The sequence below is a fragment of the Gymnoscopelus microlampas genome (assembly GCF_963454915.1).
Source record: "Gymnoscopelus microlampas genome assembly, chromosome: 23".
NCBI classification, from domain to species: domain Eukaryota; kingdom Metazoa; phylum Chordata; class Actinopteri; order Myctophiformes; family Myctophidae; genus Gymnoscopelus; species Gymnoscopelus microlampas.
This window is the reverse complement of record NC_139960.1, coordinates 32,309,671-32,328,947: the sequence shown is the minus strand read 5'-3', so window position 1 is coordinate 32,328,947 and position 19,277 is coordinate 32,309,671. Positions and strand designations below refer to the sequence as shown.

The 19,277-nt window shown below is 42.0% G+C and overlaps 1 protein-coding gene across 3 annotated transcripts in view; it reads left to right on the top strand.

Moving 5' to 3' along the window:
• The window catches only part of LOC311040204 (kinesin-like protein KIF21A), a 65,628-nt gene that overhangs the window by 25,305 nt on the left and 21,046 nt on the right, over positions 1-19,277 (top strand). For 2 of the 3 annotated variants that reach the window (XM_084050327.1, XM_084050326.1), the window contains exons 4-19: positions 529-678; positions 1,297-1,431; positions 1,651-1,815; positions 3,969-4,084; positions 4,585-4,780; positions 5,482-5,674; positions 6,054-6,117; positions 7,873-8,082; positions 9,556-9,603; positions 12,797-12,842; positions 13,407-13,518; positions 14,501-14,689; positions 15,767-15,966; positions 16,882-16,989; positions 17,790-17,858; positions 18,825-18,970. In XM_084050327.1, the coding sequence (XP_083906453.1) occupies positions 529-678; positions 1,297-1,431; positions 1,651-1,815; positions 3,969-4,084; positions 4,585-4,780; positions 5,482-5,674; positions 6,054-6,117; positions 7,873-8,082; positions 9,556-9,603; positions 12,797-12,842; positions 13,407-13,518; positions 14,501-14,689; positions 15,767-15,966; positions 16,882-16,989; positions 17,790-17,858; positions 18,825-18,970 (2,147 nt within the window). The remainder of the gene's footprint in view (positions 1-528; positions 679-1,296; positions 1,432-1,650; positions 1,816-3,968; positions 4,085-4,584; positions 4,781-5,481; positions 5,675-6,053; positions 6,118-7,872; positions 8,083-9,555; positions 9,604-12,796; positions 12,843-13,406; positions 13,519-14,500; positions 14,690-15,766; positions 15,967-16,881; positions 16,990-17,789; positions 17,859-18,824; positions 18,971-19,277) is intronic. The other variant, XM_084050328.1, reaches the window with a different exon arrangement.

Below are 19,277 nucleotides of genomic sequence, written 5' to 3'. Positions count from 1 at the left end.
ACAGAACACACACCACATCCTAGAGGTACAACTAGCAATAGAATCGATTAGATTAAAGAGTGTTTGAAAACTAGCTATAGAATGCATGTTCAGAAGCATCTTCAGAAGCATCTTCCGAAAACCCTAATGGTCTTTGGATATTTCATAAAAGCAAAGGTTAAAGCCTCAATCTGCGATGTCTTCAACTAGAATGTAGAACATAGGTTTTCGAAAAATATAAACAAAGTGGCTTAAATGTTCCTTATTGTGCTAATTGTTTAGGAAATAGTGCTCTGTGTGTGTGTGTATGTGTGTGTGTGTGTGTGTGTGTGTGTGTGGGGGGGGGGGCTCCTTTCACACTGTTTCACAAATCACGCATGACGTGGCCATTTTCAGTCATGAGATTTTATTTAGCCTTAAACCGTACATTCTACATGTATTGCCTTTTGTGTTATGCTTTGCTGATGAGAGCAGCTACAGTTTTTCAATTTCCTCCCTGGGGGATTAACAAAGCATTTCCATATCGCCCCCCCCACCCTTCACACCCAGCTGTACAACGAGGAGGTGTTGGACCTGTTCGACTCGACGCGAGACCTCGAGGCCAGGAAGCAGAAGTCCAACATCAAGATCCACGAGGACGCCAACGGTGGCATCTACACGGTGGGGGTCACCACGCGCACCGTCGCCTCCGAGGCCGAGGTCAGTCTGACGAGGAAAGGCTCCAGAGCCACTGGCGTTTCACCAAGAGCACATCCGCTGCCCTTTCCACCTGCCTTTCAACACGTGAACCCTATAGTTCAGTGGTTCTCAACCTGCAACATAGTTTTCTCACTCAACAGTAAACAAACCAACATATAGTATAAGTGTATACAGGGTATCTGCACATTTCTAAAGTGACACTTTAAGGACTTTTAAGACCTTTTAATGCCTCTAAAATGAAGAGGAAAAAAGGAAATGAAACCAATAGCAGATCTGCTATTTTCACAATATTTGCATCTGTGGAACCAAGACAAACAAAATGTAATCCTACAATCCTACAAATCCTACAATTCCAAGACAAGTGCTTGTCAGGGTAGGGGGTCCCCATATAATTAATGTGATTATTTTGCGTCCTCAAAAGGTTGAGAACCACTACAATAGTTGACCAGGGCTCTTTTGACCAGAGCCAAAACAGTGGCATTCAGACCTAATAAGTTTGCTCTCTGTCTCTCTTTGTCTCTCTCTCTCTTTCCTTCTCTCGGTCTCTCTCTGTATCTTTCCCTCTTTATCTCTCTCTCTGTGTCTCTCTGTCTGTCTTTCTCTCTCTCTCTCTCTCAGATGATACAGTGTTTGAAGTTGGGTGCTCTGTGTCGCAGCACGGCCAGCACCCAAATGAACGCTCAGAGCTCCCGTTCACACGCCATCTTCACCATCCACCTGTGCCAAGTTCGGATCTGCAGCCCTGACAACAACGTAAGTGGATCACAGCAATGTGTTCTATATCAGCTATTTGTGCTTTTATTTTTATATATTTTTTGACAATTTCTATTGTAAAACGTTTTAAAACATTAGAAACCCCTTATGTATTTTGGGGAAAATTTGGGAAATGTTTGCCTATAGGGCCACCCTATGTCGGGCATGCCCGACGTGGGTACGGCCAGGACTAAATGTGGTTGTTGTTGTTGTTTACAGGACAACGAGACAGATAACCGTCTGGCTAACAGCTCAGACATGAACGAGTTTGAGACGCTGACCGCTAAGTTCCACTTCGTTGACCTGGCTGGATCCGAGAGACTAAAGAGAACCGGAGCCACCGGCGACCGAGCCAAAGAAGGCATTTCCATCAACTGTGGACTGGTATGATGTCTCTTCCCGTTCACTCAAATACCAGTGTTCTTTTAAAGCTGCAATTGTGATTTATTTTAAAGAACAAAATGTTATTTTAACCAATCTGTATAGTAGAGTATAAAGCAATATAACTAGTACATCTACAGTGGTTGGAGGTGGTCACCTTACTCTTCCATTGAGACATTTAGACCCTGGTGTCAGTCAGGTACCGTAGGACACCTACTGGTGGACAAGTAGTACTGCATGAAGCTCATAAGTGCAATATTGCTCCTTGGGCAAGTGGGGAATTGCGTCTTAGGAAATGACACTTATTGCATAATAAAGATTGCATCTGTAATTCTCAGAGTTACAACGGAGAATGTTACTGTTCAACCTCTAAACGTGGCTGTGCGTTTATTGTTTTTATAAAGAAAACTTCATTTGTCCAAAACTGTTACTTTTCAGGCTTCAAATTCCAAAAATAGCAAACGTAGCAGATCTACAAACTCAAGCTCGAGCTTGCGGATCTGCTTTTTTTTTTTTTTTTTTAAGACGAGTTTTGGGGCTTTTATGGCTTTATTTATAGGACAGTAGACTGACAGGACATGGGGAGAGAGATGGGGAGTGACACGCAGCAAAGGTCGTCGGGATCGGGACTCGAACATGCGACACGCTGTCAGGCTGGCATTGCAGCCTAGGGTGCCTGGACCGCCACGCTGCGGCCTGTATTCTAACACAAAGTTAGAATACGGAGAAAAGAGGTTTCAACAGCAATGATATAATATCTGCGTGAAGATCAGCTTTGGGCTTTTAAGGGTCATTCCTGATGGAAAGGGCCCTGGTTGGAGCAACAGAGCCCTCTAGTGGAAACAATTGGAAAATCCTGTCTATTTTCCCTTCATTGCTGAAAGGAATTATGGAATATCATTGCTGACAGGTGGATCCTTGAATGCAAAGCAAAATGACACTTTGGTAGAGGTTTGTGTTATGTAGGACCCTTGCCATGTATCTTCAAATATTGGTGAGATATCAACAGTAGTTGCTCCAAAATAGTCTCCCTATTGAGTTACATTGCACTGTGAAACAGTTCTCGAAGTCACTCTTTTAGGACACAAGCGAATGCAAACAAAGTAACTTGGTCGCAGAAGCATACCTATTAGACCTTCTCATTAAATCAAATATTAAAATCAACATAAAGTTTGACATAATTATTTAAAAGAAAAATTATGTGTGCATAAAAAAAAACATGTCACAGCACAACGTCGTTGACCGTGGTCCCCCAGCGGTCTATACTTGGTCCCCTCCTTTTTTCTCGCTACTGTGATGGCTGACTCAGCAGCCACACATAAGAGACTATAATGTATGGTAACTCTTCCTTTTGGTTTATATATTTAGTGTGTTTATTTTCAGTTGGACATTATTAACAAGTTGAAATGACATAATTTATTATTTGTTATTCTATGAGTTTATTGGCCTTTGAGGAGTTTCTTTGAGTTACCAGTTATGTGGGAGGTGCTGACTAACATACATGGGCATGATGAGCTGACCAAAGCAATGGGGATCAGCTGCTCCAGATCTACAGCTAATTGCAGAAATTGGACTGCACCACAGTCCCTCTGTACAATGGGGTGGGGCAGGGGTTTTGAGTGTGTGTTTCAATTGTAGTCTTTGTCTTTTCCCCCTTTTGTATTAACAGTGGTCTGACCCGCCCCTATATATGTCCATCTCCTGTGTCATTCTGGTTAGTGAAGTTTTCAGTTCAGTTGTGTTGTTCAGTCCCAGTTTGTTTTGTTAGTTAGTTTAATTTCCTTTGTGTTGAGCACATTTGTTTTGTCAAACCATTTATTTGCAAGAACGAAAAAAGAAAAGGAAGAAAAAGAAATAAAAAAAGAGGACAATGTTTTAAAACCAACAAAGTTTTCCCTGTGTCTCTCCTTCCGACCAACTCGGTCCCTGACAGATGGTGGCAGTGGTCCGACCAACTCGGTCCCTGACACTACACTGCATCTATCTTTTAACCGAAAATAGGCAATCTGAGCTTGTAGATCTGCTAATTTTGACCAAATATTTGCCTATTACGACATGCCAAAAATAGAGATGCTAGGGTTCATGTGGTTAAGAGTTCTTTGGAATAATGACGTTCTTGTTACCATTCTACCAGTGATGTTGTCTGTTTCTCTCAGCTGGCCCTGGGGAATGTGATCAGTGCTCTGGGAGACAGAAGTAAGAAGTCCACCCACGTGCCTTACAGAGACTCTAAGCTCACGCGCCTGCTCCAGGATTCACTGGGAGGAAACAGGTCAGCTCTCCATTACTGCTTGACATTTTCATTCATTATAGTGCCACCAGCAAGACGATTTTTGCTAAACACATTTTATGATATTACTCCTACAGCTTTTGTCCAAACATCACTCAAATTGTTACACAGTATCTCTATAGTCATGTGATCATGTGATGCCGTGAAACTTCGCATTGGCCTGTTATAGCGCCACCAGGAGGCCGATTTTTACAAAATATTTTTTTAGCCTACTCCTAAGGATTTGGTCCAAACATCACATGCGAGGCGTTGTGAGCTTGTAGATCTGCTATTTTTGGCTAAAGTTCTCCTCAGAATAGGGATGTCAAGGTTCAAGTGTTTAAAGTAAACAACAAAAAAATCCTATCACCGAAAGATGTTTCCCTCCCTGTAGTAACTCTGAGGACCCCCTAGGGGTCCCGGATCCCCTGTTGAAGACCCCTGATTGAAATCCAACAAATGACAGGACGTGGTCCCCACCGTACCGTGTGTGTGTCTTCCAGTCAGACGCTGATGATCGCCTGCATCAGCCCGTCGGACCGGGACTTCATGGAGACCCTGAACGCGCTGAAGTACGCCAACCGGGCCAGGAACATCAAGAACAAGGTGGTGGTCAACCAGGACAGAGCCAGCCAGCAGATCAGCGCTCTGAGGACGGAGATCGCACGGCTGCAGATGGAGCTCATGGAGTACAAGACGGTGAGGATGGAGACAAAGAGAGTAGAGAGAAATACATACTGTACATACTGTACCGGCAGGGCTGCAAGAATCCATTACTTCCTTGGCGATTATTCTACTCTTTTTTTTGATTAATCAAATAACCGAGAATTTTAAATACACGTTTTGGAAAATCTTTGAGAGAAATCGTGTTAATCTTATTATTATCTGCAGTTCTGTGTTGCTTACATCAGCGTTTCTCAAAGTGGGTGCCGTGGCACCCTAGGGTGCCTTGACCCAAGTCCAGGCCTGCCGTGGCATAGTTTGATAATATTTGGAATGTATCATTATCCCTTCAGTTTTACCACTTAGATCCTCTGTAGTAAATCTCTAGGACAAAAATAGCCGATCTACAAGTTCACAAAATGTCGCGAGCTTGTGAGCTTGTAGATATTGGCTATTTTTGGCTAATGTTCCCCCTAGAATAGGGATACTGGGGTTCAAGTGGTTAAGTTATTTTCTATCTGTCCTAATTGAAACGGATATTCCCTAAAGCTTTCCTCGTGACATACTGTATCTCAGGGGGAGATACAGTATGTCATTTGAAATGAATGCTGCCCGACAGCGACAATTTGATATATCGCCCACCACTACACAGTAACATCCTGTGCTAATTTCACCTGTGTAAGTGTCTAGTTAACGTAGCTTTCATTATGGCTGACTTCCCTTCGGAACCCCCTCAGGGTAAGCGCACGGTGGGGGAGGACGGTATGGAGGGCATCAATGACCTGGTCCAGGAGAACTCCATGCTCCAGACGGAGAACAACAACCTGAGGGTCAGAGTGAAGGCCATGCAGTCCACCATCGACGCCCAGAAAGCCAGACTCACACAGCTGCTCAGTGACCAGGTCAACAGCACCCTGCTGTCCAAGACAGGTACTGGACACACACACACACACACACACACACACAGTATATATATACTTTTATTTTATGTTGTATATATTATATTACGTTTTATATTAACAGATTTTCTTAGTTTCATGAGTTGGTGGATGCTTTAATTTTAGTTTTTGGACACCCATTTCGGTTTAGTAGTTAAAACTTTATTTCTAGAGGTACGAAAAGCCGATCAACAAGCTCACAACATGTGTGAGCTTGTAGATCTGCTGTTTTTCCACTATTTTTGAAAAGTTTAAACAATTTTTTGGACGTACAAGGTTTCCACCCGACAGCACAGATTATGTTTATTATTGTGTGTACTAATGTTATAATTATGGTAACATCTGTAGCTGACAGCTGCTCTGCCTTTCAGGTGAAGGTCATGAAGAGATCGGCAACATGATTCAGAATTACATCAAAGAAATCGAGGAGCTCAGGTAAGGATGTTTTTTTGTTTGTTTGGATAACGTCTTGAAGTCATAAAAGATGACCAAAATGAAGACACATGGGATTAACAACCCTGAGAATCATGTTGAACATTCTCATTGTGTCACAGTATTATTCTTATATTTGATTTGATGTTTCTTGTGTCCCTATTCTGTGGCACACATTCTGCGCCGATCTCTAAGCTCACAATGCGTCGCGACATATCCTTTCTTTTTGGTCCAATGTAAAACCAGTGGTTCTCAAAGTAGGGTCCGGGGAGCCCCAGGCGTTCTTGAGGGGTTTCCAGGGGTCCCCAGCTAAATTAGTTAATATAGCATCACAATCAGTTTAACCACTTTAACCATATTTTATACTTCGGCAATTCAAAAATAGCTCACACTCGCTGTGAGCTTGTAGATCGGCTATAAAAATAATAATTTAGAAGTACATTTCTTGATATGTACTTCTCTCCTATGGGTCCCAGGCACAAGATATTTTCAGATGGGGGTCTGCGGCCAAATACAATTTGGGGGTCCTCGACATGAAAAAGTTTGAGGGGACGCATCTCTGTCCTTTTAGATTTATTTGGCTATTCAAAAATAGCAGATATACAAGCTCATAGCGCGGCACCGAGTGCCGCACTTTGAGCTTGTAGATCTGCTATTTTTGAAAATTCGTGAAAATCTTTGAATATATATTTCTTAAAGCGAACATTTGTAGCTCAAATCTTTGCTTCTGGGGTCCCTGGAACAAAATATTTGACAAAATGTTCGCTTTAAAAAATATAATTTAGAGGAGTAGTTCACCCAAAAAATGACCTATTTTCTATCAATTGCACACCCCATGAAGCCTTGAATCCATGGATTTATTTGTGTTTTTGTCGCATTCCTAAGCTAATAATTTGATTCCTGTCTCCTACCGGCTAATGTATCCGGTACACAAAGTAGATTCTTTGTGTCTCCTACCGGAAATACACCCATGCATCAAATTATTGGCATAGGAATGCGACAAAAAACGAAATAAATCCATGTATTCAAGGCTTCATGGGGTGTGCAATTGATAGAAAATAAATCTTTTTTTGGGCGAACTCCTCGTTTAACACATCCCCCGCCAACGGCTAATCTCAGAACGTCCATCGTAGTGCCAAGCTTTTTCCTACCTTTTTTGTTTTTTTGATTCCGTCATAGGCCCCGCTAAATCCGTTTAAAATCCACGTTCATTTGGTTCGACACAAACACGGGACCGGACGGAACAAAACGCTGAAAACCGTGCCGCGATCCGACCAGCCGTTTTGGAGAACGAGAGCAAAACGTTACAATGGGGGATGCGGAGAGAAAAAAAACAAGCCGAGATAATGGCGTCCAAAGTTGATCGCTAGACAGGAAACGGAGGCGGGACAAAAACTGGAAACAGTATTATTTCGTTTCCGGTCCGCCCCCTTCGAAACCGGAAGTGCAAAAAAAATCCGGAATCTGCACGATTTAACATGGGAAAACACCCGCCTCGTAGGACTACGGGATTGGCGGTTAACGGTTGGATTTAACGGCCCGTAGGACTACGGGCTTGGCGGCAATAGTGTTAAAGAATTGCGCACATTATCACGATTTTTTTTTTTTTGCAGATCTACAAGCTCATAGCGCGGCACTCGCTGCCGCGCTATGAGCTTGTAGATCTGCTATTTTTGAATAGCCAAAGACATCTTAAAATGACACAGATTCGTTCCCTCCTTCCCGGTCTTAATGGGTTGAACTGTGTGTGTGTTTCAGGGCCAAGCTGCTGGAAAGCGAGGCCGTCAACGAGAACCTCAGGAGGAGCCTGTCTCGCGCCTCCTCCTCCCCGCACACCTCTCTGTACCGAGGCCCCGCCTCCTTCTCCCCCGCCCTCCTCGCCCCCGAGAAGGAGGCCAGTGATGTCATCGAGATGGCCAAGAAAGACCTGGAGAAACTCAAAAAGAAAGAGAAGAAGAAGAAACGGAGGTATGCTCCACTTGTATATCCGGGGTACCAGACTATTTTTTTGGGTGAACTACTCCTTTAATTGGTTAATGGCTGTTATGTAATAATAATCTAAATCTACAAAGTAACTAGTAGCTAAAGTTTTCAAATAATTCTAGAGGAGTAAAAAGTTCAATATTTGCCTGTATTTTGCGATGTAGTGGAATAGAAAGATGGAAATACTCAAGTAAACTAAAAGTACCTTCAGTGAATGTAATCTCTCAAGAACAGATTCTGCACTGCGTTGGAATCTGTCTTGAAGGTTCGTCAGAACGTGTACACACTGTGTGGGAGTGGGCGTGGCTTCAGAGGCCGCGCTTTGTCCAATCAAATGTAGTGGGCGGGATTCACGTGTCCGTCATCCTTCCCGACTCGAAACTTAAACCGAAACTAATTTAACAATAGCGTCCGCGGAGCAGACAACCACGGAAAGATATTCACATTTGAACTTACTCTTTCATCATAGAAACAAGTGGGCTTATAACCAAAACCATCCATGTTCTCTGGGAGAAGTGTTCCGTGTAGAAATGTTATCTAGTCGGAATGAAAACGCAAGCTCACCACCGGAAGTGGAGCGGTGAAGGCAGACTTAAACCCCGTTTCCTTGCGCACATGTGCTGCGTCGCCATTGTCCCAGAGTCACACTAAGGAGGAAGAACAGCAGAGGTCGCTGCGTTTCCTTTTTAGTGTGTCTCTGGGTTCCGAGATTGCAGTGAATGTAGTTACTTTCCAGTTTCCACCACTGGTTTTGGTAATTATGCAGCTGATGTGTCCCGATTTTAACCACTTTCATTGCTTCCCTATTTCAGGCATGTCTTTTCAAGTGAAATGTTTAAAAAAGAAAAAGTAATGTTTATTAGTCAGAAATGTAAACAGCACGGAGACATTAAGACTAAAAGGATAACACAAAAAAGTCCTGGGTACTTTCCATTGTGGTCCTACACTGTATGTATTCAACATGTTACCTCCTGAAACTCGCGTGTATGTTTGCAGATTCTATTTCCCATTTCCGTCACATTCTCAACATTGAGCCAGATTTATACTTGGTTGCGTGCCAATGTTGCGGCGCCAGAAATGGCAGATCTACAAGTGCCCAATGACGCAACACCGGCGCGTAACCACGTCTAAATCAAGCCTCTATGCTCACCTATCTGTCTCTGTCCCTGCTGTTTTGTAAATCAGTGGTTCTCAAACGTTTTCATGTCAAGGATCACCCAAAATGATATGTATTTGGCCACGGACCCCAAAGTATGGATAAAGTTGTTAAAATGAATGTGACGCTGTATTAACTCATTTTGCTGGGGACCCCCAGGTACCCCCCCCCCCAAGAGAACCCCACTTTGAGAACCACTGTTGTAAACGCCTCTCACCTGCTGTTGCTGCCTATCCACACCTCCTTCACTCCTCTGTCCCATCCCCTCATCCCCCTCTCTCTCTCTCTCCCTCTCTCTGAAGACTGAGGCGCTATGAACAGAATCACCAAGGAGAGTTTGAACATGCCAGGTTTGCTAACGCCCCGTGAAGACAAGGGTCTAATATTTATAATCTGACAGGTTTTCCATCACATCTTTTATTGGAATGATTTGGGGAACTAATAGCTTGCTCCCTCCAGTATGTACGCCCCCTCTGTCTGCGGTGCATTTGGAAAAAGACCGAAACAAATGCACAAATTAATGAAGGGATTTCAGTTGATAATTGACCCCAAGTCTGACCCAGTCTGTCCCTCTCCTAATTCCCAGCCTCTAACAGCATACATTTTAACCCCACAGGTCCTTTTGGGAGGAAAGCCCAACTTTTAACCAACTACTTTATAACCTTTCCTTAAACTAAACACCTTTCCTTTCACATTCCATCTCCTTCTCTGTGATTGGTGTGATGCACACCACATGGTACTGACTATCATGTAAATTTGTATGAAACATTCATCAATGTTTGACGTCTGCAGATGCTCGTGTTACACTGTAAAATGCTTAGTGTTAAAGGTAGGGTAAGTGATTTTCTTTGGTTAAAAATAAGTGTTAAATAGCTCTATATTCTGATGCAGTAGTACTCATTGCTAAAGAGTGTCTGTTCGGTAACAGGGAGTCAACAGCTCTTTATTAAACAGAAAATACATATTCAGGTCGGGATACCAATTGTGTCCAATCAGGATAGAGAACTCAGTCAGGATATACACATACATCAAACAAGTGAAATTGGAAGTGATGACACAAAGAAATGAGGAGACAAAATTGGAACTGGAACTCTCTCCTGATTGGCTGAAATGTTATCACCTACCTCAAAATGCATTTTCTGTTTATTAAAGAGCTCGAGAAACAAGAAGACCCCTGTTACTGAACAAACACTATCACAATATAGTGCTTTAACCTTTTAACAAAAAAAATATTATTTAACCCAAAAATATCACTTACCCTACCTTTCCAAATTCATCCGTACTCTATCATATCAGTGGTAGAGCTCAAATTTGACTCATGGTTAAGACCTTGTTAAGGAAATAATTGTGGCGTGCAGCAGGTGCCTTTATTGTGAACTGACTTTGCCTTGCAGTCGGTAAGCGACTGCTAATCATGTTTGTCTGCCAATAGATGGTGTGATGATCACAATGAAATGATTCACTAACAGCTTCTCCTCAGTGACAGTGACTGTAATCAATCCCTAATTGAATCCCTTGAATCAAAATGGCACTTTGGCAGAGGTTTGGGTTTGTGTTAACTTGCCATGATGTAACCTCCAATTCCTTGGTGACTCAGGAGGTAGAGCAGCCGCCTGGGAAACAGAAAGGTTCCCGGTTGGCTTCCCCTGTGCTAATGTCGAAGTGTCCTTGAGCAAGACACTGAACCTCTTACTGCTCCCAATGAGTTTCCTCTGCCGTGGGGTGTGTGAATGTGTGTGTGAACGGGTAAATGTAGTGCACGTTGTAAAGCATTACAACGTGGCGCTATACAGTGGTGGAAAAAGTACTCAAATTCTTCACTTAAGTAAAAGTACCAATACTGCAATATAAAAATACTCTGATACAAGTGAAAGTCCATAATTCAAAATTTACTTAAGGAAAAGTACAAAAGTATTAGCATCAAAATGTACTTAAAGTACCAAAAGTAAAAGTACTAAATATTTGAAAATAGCCGATCTACAAGCTCACAACGCGTCGCATCGCGACGCGTTGTGAGCTTGTAGATCTGCTATTTTCAAATAGCCTATGTATGAAATAGGGTTAAAGTGGTTAATGTATGTTTCATAATATCATGATTTATATCTGAAGAGTAACTAGTAACTAAAGTTTTCAAATAAATGTAGTGGAGTAAAAGTACAATGTTTGCCTCTGAGATGTAGTGGAGTAGAAGTAAAAGTATTGGAAATTGGAAATACTCAAGTAAAGTACAAGTACCTCAAAATCGTACTTAAGTACAGTACTTAAGTAAATGTACTTCGTTACTTTCCACCACTGGCGCTATATAAATACACCTCACCTTTTTTTAAATGTACGATTTTTATTGGTGAGATGTTCCAAAATAGTCTTTTCATTACATGTCACCGTGAAACATACAAGATATACAGTATACACAGTATACGATACGCTCTGCCAGTATATAACTTAGAATAGAATCTGACACAGCATCTTAACTGTTGAGGGGTTTTATTTATTGATTTATTTTAACTTCCTGTTGATTTTACTATTTGAGTTAGGAATACAATCGGAACTGGATCTGTGTATTCAAATCCAGATTTTCAAATAGTAAAATCAACTGGAAGTTGGCATTTATATGTGCTGAAAGAGTGACTTTGACACCGGCTGTTGAACTGTGCAGTGAAAATGAACGAAAAGACTATTTTTGGAATATAAATTACTAATCAACGGAGCGACTACAGTATTGAAATATCTTGCCAATATTAGGAGTTACATCATGGCAAGGTACTGTACAGTAAGTACACAACCCAAATGTCTACCAAAGTGTCATTTTACTTTTGTGCCAGTTGTGAGTTTGTTGCCACCTGAACGTAAAAAATCATCTAAAGGGCATGGCTGACACACAACGCGAGGCGTTGTGTGAGCTTGTAGATCGGCTATTTTCACAATATTTATCTGTGGAACCGAGTCTAACAAAATGTAATGCCTCAACTCCTACATTTCCAAGTTCTTGTCAGGGTGGGGGGTCCGCAGTTCACATTATTATTTGGGGGGGTCGCAGCCTGTAAAGGTTGAGAACCAATGCTTTAGAGATGGCAGCAGACTTCCAAAATGTGTCTTCCTAGGGTTTAGTCCCCTTTTAAGTTTCACGCAAAAGGTTAATATTGCCCTGCGGCAGTAGCGTTGATGCCTGATCTATACTCTGCTAGTTTGTAGGTCAGTTATTTTTTCGTTGTCTTGCATTGACAAACGATCTGAGTGTGTCTGGGGACTTACAAATCTCAAAGTAGTTACTAGAACAGCAGCGAGAAGGGCCGTTAGTAAACCTACAACCACCGCTTTTGGAAACCAAAATGTGAAGGGCCGTCCTAAAGAAATGCAAAGAATGGTTTCCACCCAGTTTTAGCAACAAAAGCAGGCAGATTGTCCTCAGACTAGTTAAATGAAACGTGTGTTTTACATTGTGGAAATGCCACCGTCATGCCATTGAGTATAATTTAAGCATTGACCTAGCCGTGTCGCCGCTCCGTAGCTTCCAGGCTAACACAGTTTCTCTTATACCCTCAGTGTTCCCAAAGAGGAAGTACCTGACAATGAACAGGAAGCTGACGCGGTAGGTTCACTAATGTCACCTAATTCTAATATTGTTGCTGTCGGGCAGAAACCTCTTATCTCCAAATTTTAACTTTTGGTGTTTTTGTCGTAAATAAATGCTCCTACTTGATCATCCTACGATGTCACACAAAAGCATCAAAAGTAGCAGATCTGCAAGCTCGGAACGCAGCATGAATGTTTTGAGCTTGTAGATCTGCTACTTTTGCTATTTTCTTTTATTTGAATCCTGAAAGTAAGACTTTTGGACATACTGTAAGAGGTTTCCAACCGACAGCGACGATATGTTGTTATTTTTGTGTTTTGATGTTAAAGGCCTCGTCTTTGGGTCCTCGGGTATATGCTCTATGAAAATGTATAATAATTCATCCACAGAGATTTTAAAAAGCTCAAAAACAAAATTCTTATGAGTGTGAAATGATCATTTAAATAATTTTGTCGGCCCAACGAAACTCACAAACTATTGTTTTGTCTAGCTCTGTAAATGTTTTACTTAAACCACACGTGTGTGCGTGTGTGTGTGTGCGTGCGTGTGTGCGTGTGTGTGTGTGTGTGTGTGAAACAGGAGGCCAGTGAACACGAGGAGGTTGAGGAGGTGGAAGTGGATGAAGATGACTTTGACATGGAAGGAGAGGAGAGCTCAGGGGACTCTGAATCAGAGGAGTTGGACGAGAAAGGTAAGAGTATGAGTGGAGTCCACAGCACCGTCCACTTCATCACTCATTGACCCATTAAGACCTGGAACTGTGTCATTTTTAGATTTGAGCGAAAAAGCATTATTTTACACTGCTGTACATCTGCTATTCAAAAATAGCAGATGTACAAGCTCGTAGTGCGGCACCGAGTGCCGCGCTACGAGCTTGTAGATCTGCTATTTTTGAAAAATCGTGAAAATGTGTGCAAATCTTTGAATATATATATTTTTAAGCGAACATTTTTTACTCAAATCTTTGCTTCTGGGGGGTCCCTGGAACAAAATATTTTGATGGGGGTCCGCGGCCAAATACATATAATTGTGGGGGTCCTTGGCATGAAAAAGATTGAGCACCACTGATATAGAAACATAAGTTTTTTCAGAATACTGTTGAGATTTAGGAGACATGTAGAATCGGCTTCAGGTCTCAAAGGGTTAATGAAGGCTTTTCATTTGTGCCATGGGGAAATGACAGAGTACAAGCTACATAGCAAGCAGTCTCTAAGTCAGTGGTTCTCAAACATTTTCATGCCAAGGACTCTGAAATTGATGTGTATTTGGCCGTGGACACCCCCCCCCCCCCCCCCCCCCCCCCTCCCCATCTGAAAAGGGTTTTTGCCAGGGACCCTCCCAGAAGAGGAGATTTGTGTTTTAAAGAAATTCAATATCATTAAAAATGTACAAACGTTTGGCAGATGCGGCACGAAGTCACGCGCTGTGAGCTTGTAGATCTGCTATTTTTGAATTGCCAACATATAAGTGGATAAAGTGGTTAAAATAATTGTGATGCTATGTTAATATCTTTTGCTTGGGACCACTGACTTACACGATCAGCATCGGACCCCAAAAATGTGTCATTGGTCTGGCTCTGCAAAGTTCAGACATAGTTTTTTGGGTGACCCACATTTCAATGTAATAAATGTACCGTAACACTCTGGTGTGTGTGTGTGTGTGTGTGTTAATAGAGAACTTCCAGGCCGACCTGGCCAACATCACGTGTGAGATCGCCATCAAGCAGAAGCTGATCGACGAGCTGGAGAACAGCCAGAGGCGGCTGCACACCCTCAAACAGCAGTACGAACAGAAGCTGATGATGCTGCACAGCAAGATCAGAGACACCCAGCTGGAGAGAGACAAGGTGCTGCACAACATGGGTAAGAGAGGAACAGACACTGTACGTGTGAATTAAGCCAGTGGCTCTCAACGTTTTTTCGTGTCTATGACCCCCAAATTGATATGTTATTTGGTTGCGGACCCCCATCTGAATTTTCTTTTGTGCCCGGGACCCCCAGAAGACGAGATTTATCGAGACAAAATAACAATAACAACCTAAAATAGCAGAAGTACAGCTGTGAGCTTGTAGATATGCTATTTTCTGAATAGCCAATGGATAAAGTGGTTAAAATGATTGTGATGCTGTATTGAAACATGATTAATTGAACCATGGAATCATTAGAGTAAACACTCTGACCACCAAGATCTGCATGCTTGCAGATCTGCTATTTTCGGCAAAGAGGTTTGGTGTAGGGGCAAAAAAGAGCAGACCGAGTACAAGTTTTCTAAGTACTGAGGATTTAACTCTCTGAAAATACACCTTAACATGAATCCGACACAATGCTGTACACAAGTCTATGAAGCTATCTATGAAATCCATGAAAAAGTTTAATCTGCAACACAATTTTAAACAATATGTAGTGGGGGTCCCTGCGTCATCTCTCTCTGAGCTAAGGGGTCCATGGTCTGAAAAACGATGAGGACCCCTGTTTTAACCCATTGAGACCTGAAGCCGATTCTACATGTCTCCTAAATCTCAACAGTTTTCTGAAAAACGTATGTTTCTATCTCAGTGGTGCTCAATCTTTTTCATGTCAAGGACCCCCAAAATGATATGTATTTGGCTGCGGACGCTCATCAAAATATTTTGTTCCAGGGACCCCTAGAAGCAAACATTTGAGTTAAAAAATGTTCGCTTTAAAATATATATATATTCAAAGATTTGCACACATTTTCACGATTTTTCAAAAATAGCAGATCTACAAGCTCGTAGCGCGGCACTCGGTGCCGCGCTACGAGCTTGTAGATCTGCTATTTTTGAATAGCCCAAAGTGCAAACTAATGCTTTTTTAGCTCAAATCTAAAAATGACACAGTTCCAGGTCTTATTAAGGCACTTTGGGCAAACGTGAGTGTGACGCATAACATGACGTGATGTTCGTTTCGCCCCCCCTGGAGGCTCGGTGGAGACCTGCACGGAGGAGAAGGCCAAGAAGATCAAGGTGGAGTACGAGAAGAGACTGAGCTCCATGAACAGGGAGCTGCAGAAGCTGCAGTCGGCCCAGAAGGAGCACGCCCGTCTGCTGAAGAACCAGTCGCAGTACGAGAAGCAGCTGAAGAAACTACAACAAGACGTGTCCGAGATGAAGAAGACCAAGGTACTGTCTGTCAGTCACACACACGGCTTCCCCAAAACGTGTCATGCTGTGAAACCACCTGTGGATGTACTTTTGGCCTTTAATATTATTTAATGTGGAAAAAAATGATTTGGCCCGGACGGTTGGCGTAATCGTCTAGGCTGGTAATCCAGCCTGACAGCGTGTCGCGGGTTCGACTCCCTTCGACTACCTTTTCTGAGTGTCACCCCGCCATCTCTCTCCCAATTTCCTGTCAATCTACTGTTCCTATCAATACATTTAAAAAATAATAATAATAATAATGAAAAATATCTTTACAAAAAAAAATATATATATGGTTGCTGTTGGGCACAAACCTCATATCTCCATATACACTATACTGTATATATTTTTTTCTAAATGAATGCCCTACTTGATCATACATGAACTTGAACATACATGCGTCACATAAAAGTATAGCATTTTATTTTGTATTTTTATTTGAATCCTGAAAGTTTTGGACATATGAGGTTTCTACCCGGCAGAGACATTATAATAATAGTGAATAACAGTGAATAATTGTATTATTCACTATTCAGTGAATAATAATATTATTCACTGCAATAGTTTTCCTTTGTTATGTTGGTGTGCAATTATTCCTTTTGTCTTTTTGTGCAGTGAAATAAGCAATATATTCTCACATGCAGTACAAAGAGATAATTAGCATTTCTCTGTGTATTATTGGTCTGGTTACAGTATTCCTATAGTCATCAAACATTTAGCGCTCACAGCGCGATGCCTTGTGAGCTTGTGGGTCTGCTATTTTTCGGGCTTTAGGTCAGTTAAATATGGCAAAAAAATAAGGACAAATGTTGTTCATAAAACTGCTGTCCTAAAATGTTGATGTCCTCACAAGTATAATACAAACTTATGTGTGTGTGTGTGTGTATTCTGTAGGTGTGTTTGATGCGTCAGATGAAAGAGCAGCAGGAGAAGAACAGAGTGACAGAGACCAAAAGGAATCGGGAGATCGCCACTCTGAAGAAGGACCAACGCAGGGCGGAGGTGAGACGGTGTTCTTTTAATGAACAACGCTGCTGCCAGGGGCGGTTTAATGCACTACGCAGACCACGCTATTGCGTGGAGCCCCGAGGCAGGGGGGGCCCTGGGCTGCCCCCTAAAAATCAACGATTCAATGCCCGTTCCGTAGCAGTTGATTTTTTCCAATACGTGAAGTAGTTTTAACTAGGCTACCTGGCCACTTCTATTTCCTGTAGTACGGTTTCAAAATAAAACATGTGTTGAATGATCTCATTACAAATATCCAATAATATAGATTTGAAATGTGCACCATTTTGAGAGGAAATGGATTCCTAGTGACGCCACTTGACGACGCTATCGTCAAGCCTGCGTTCTTCCGTGCGTAAAAACAACATATGGAATATAAACACAAGACTTTGGGGCAAAAGTTCATATTTACCATGCTCTCTGAAACCAAGACAATGTAGGCCTATGGAACGAAAGTGCGTTCTCTTTCATCCCCCTTTGCTTTGCAGCAGGTGAGTAATTAATCTAATGCTGGCTAAAGTTGCCTATGTACAATATACATTCTGCACTGCACGCAGTGATGTGTGCATTGCGACGCGTTGTCGTCAATTAAACTGTCTGTCTTAACGGATATTTAAAATGCTCAAATACTAATATGGCATTGGCTCTTCTCTTGTTGCACAAATGTAACGTGGTCTACTCAGCACTGAAATGTTTGCAAATGTAGGCTATATGTTTTGTCATGAAGATATTAAAATATGATGGCCTGTGCTGTACACCTCTAGCTTGTATTTTAACAAGACTTATTTTCCTAACAGCACCAGCTGAGGCAATTAGAAGCCCAGAAGAGACAACAAGAACTCATCCTCCGTAGGAAGAATGAAGAGGTGAGACGTGCACAGTTCATATGATTATGATTGATTGATTGATGGAGTATTTTATTAGGCAAAAAATGTAAACCGCACAATTACATTCATAATACTTTGTCTAAAATGTCCGTCCAAAAAAGTCCTTGCGGTCTTGTTTCCATTGGGGTCCTTGGTATTCAATTCATAGACATACTGTATATAGTAGCAACCAAACAGTTAAAATATCAACACAAAAATACAGAAAAAGAATAACACTACAGTATATGAGCTTATATGTACCAGGTTTATAACACTAATATTATTTAACTCTGAGACCCTTATAAGCGCACTGTAGTGTGCCTTTGGTTAACTGACTAATGCCCCAGGTGCGAATTGTCAGACTAAATGTTCTACTAAATTGCAACTATAGTCTCTTTTCGACTTCGAAGTGTAATCCAGAACCTTCCATAACCTGAGACTTTTTTGTTTACGTTTCTATTATAATCATAACCACCGCTGGAGGGGGTAGGTACGCCATAAAAAAAGTATTTAAAAAATACTGAGTTCAGGGTTGCCAGAATACAGGGTTAGAACCACCTCCTGTGCAGGGCCCAAATTTGGTTCCGAGAACCTTATCTGAAACCGAGCCATATTGTATGGAAACAAATCCAGAATCCGCATTTAATAAGTTTCACAGGCACAGTACAGTTCACTTAGTTCTTTTAGACAAAAAGAGCCCTTTGATACCTACATCTCAATGAATCGCATGAAAGAGATTATAAAAAATGTGAAACGTCCTTTTGCGCGCACTAACACACCTATTATTAATATGATTCGCTGCAGCTGTGTTGTTTATTAGCCTGACATGGTTTTTAATCTGCTGCAGTTTCTTACCTGAACTGGAAAATAAACTATAACATCAGCCTAGGCCTAGGGTTGCATGCCCCTTAGCTTGTATCAGCTGCCATGTGTTAGTAATGGGCTGTTTGTGTATTTGCGTACCAGGTGACAGCTCTGAGGCGGCAGGTGAGACCTGCCTCAGGTAAGGTGACCAGGAAGGTGAGTTTACCTGAACCCCTGCACGACTCCTCACACCGAGCCGCGCCAGGACGACCACACACTTCTGGAACGACCCTGTCAAATGGAACCAGGTAATTTATACCCTACATCAGAGGTCTTCAACGTTTTTCAGGTCAAGGACCCCTTAGCTGAGAGAGAGAGAGTGCCGCGCTATGAGCTTGTAGATCAGCAATGTTTTAATAGCCAAAGAAATCTTAAAATGACACAGATGTGTTCCCGGTCTTAAATGGATTAACCCATTAAGACCTGGAACTGTGTCATTTTTAGATATGAGCTAAAAAGCATTATTTTACACTTTGGGCTATTCAAAAATAGCAGATATACAAGCTCATAGCGCGGCACCGAGTGCCGCGCTACGAGCTTGTAGATCTGCTATTT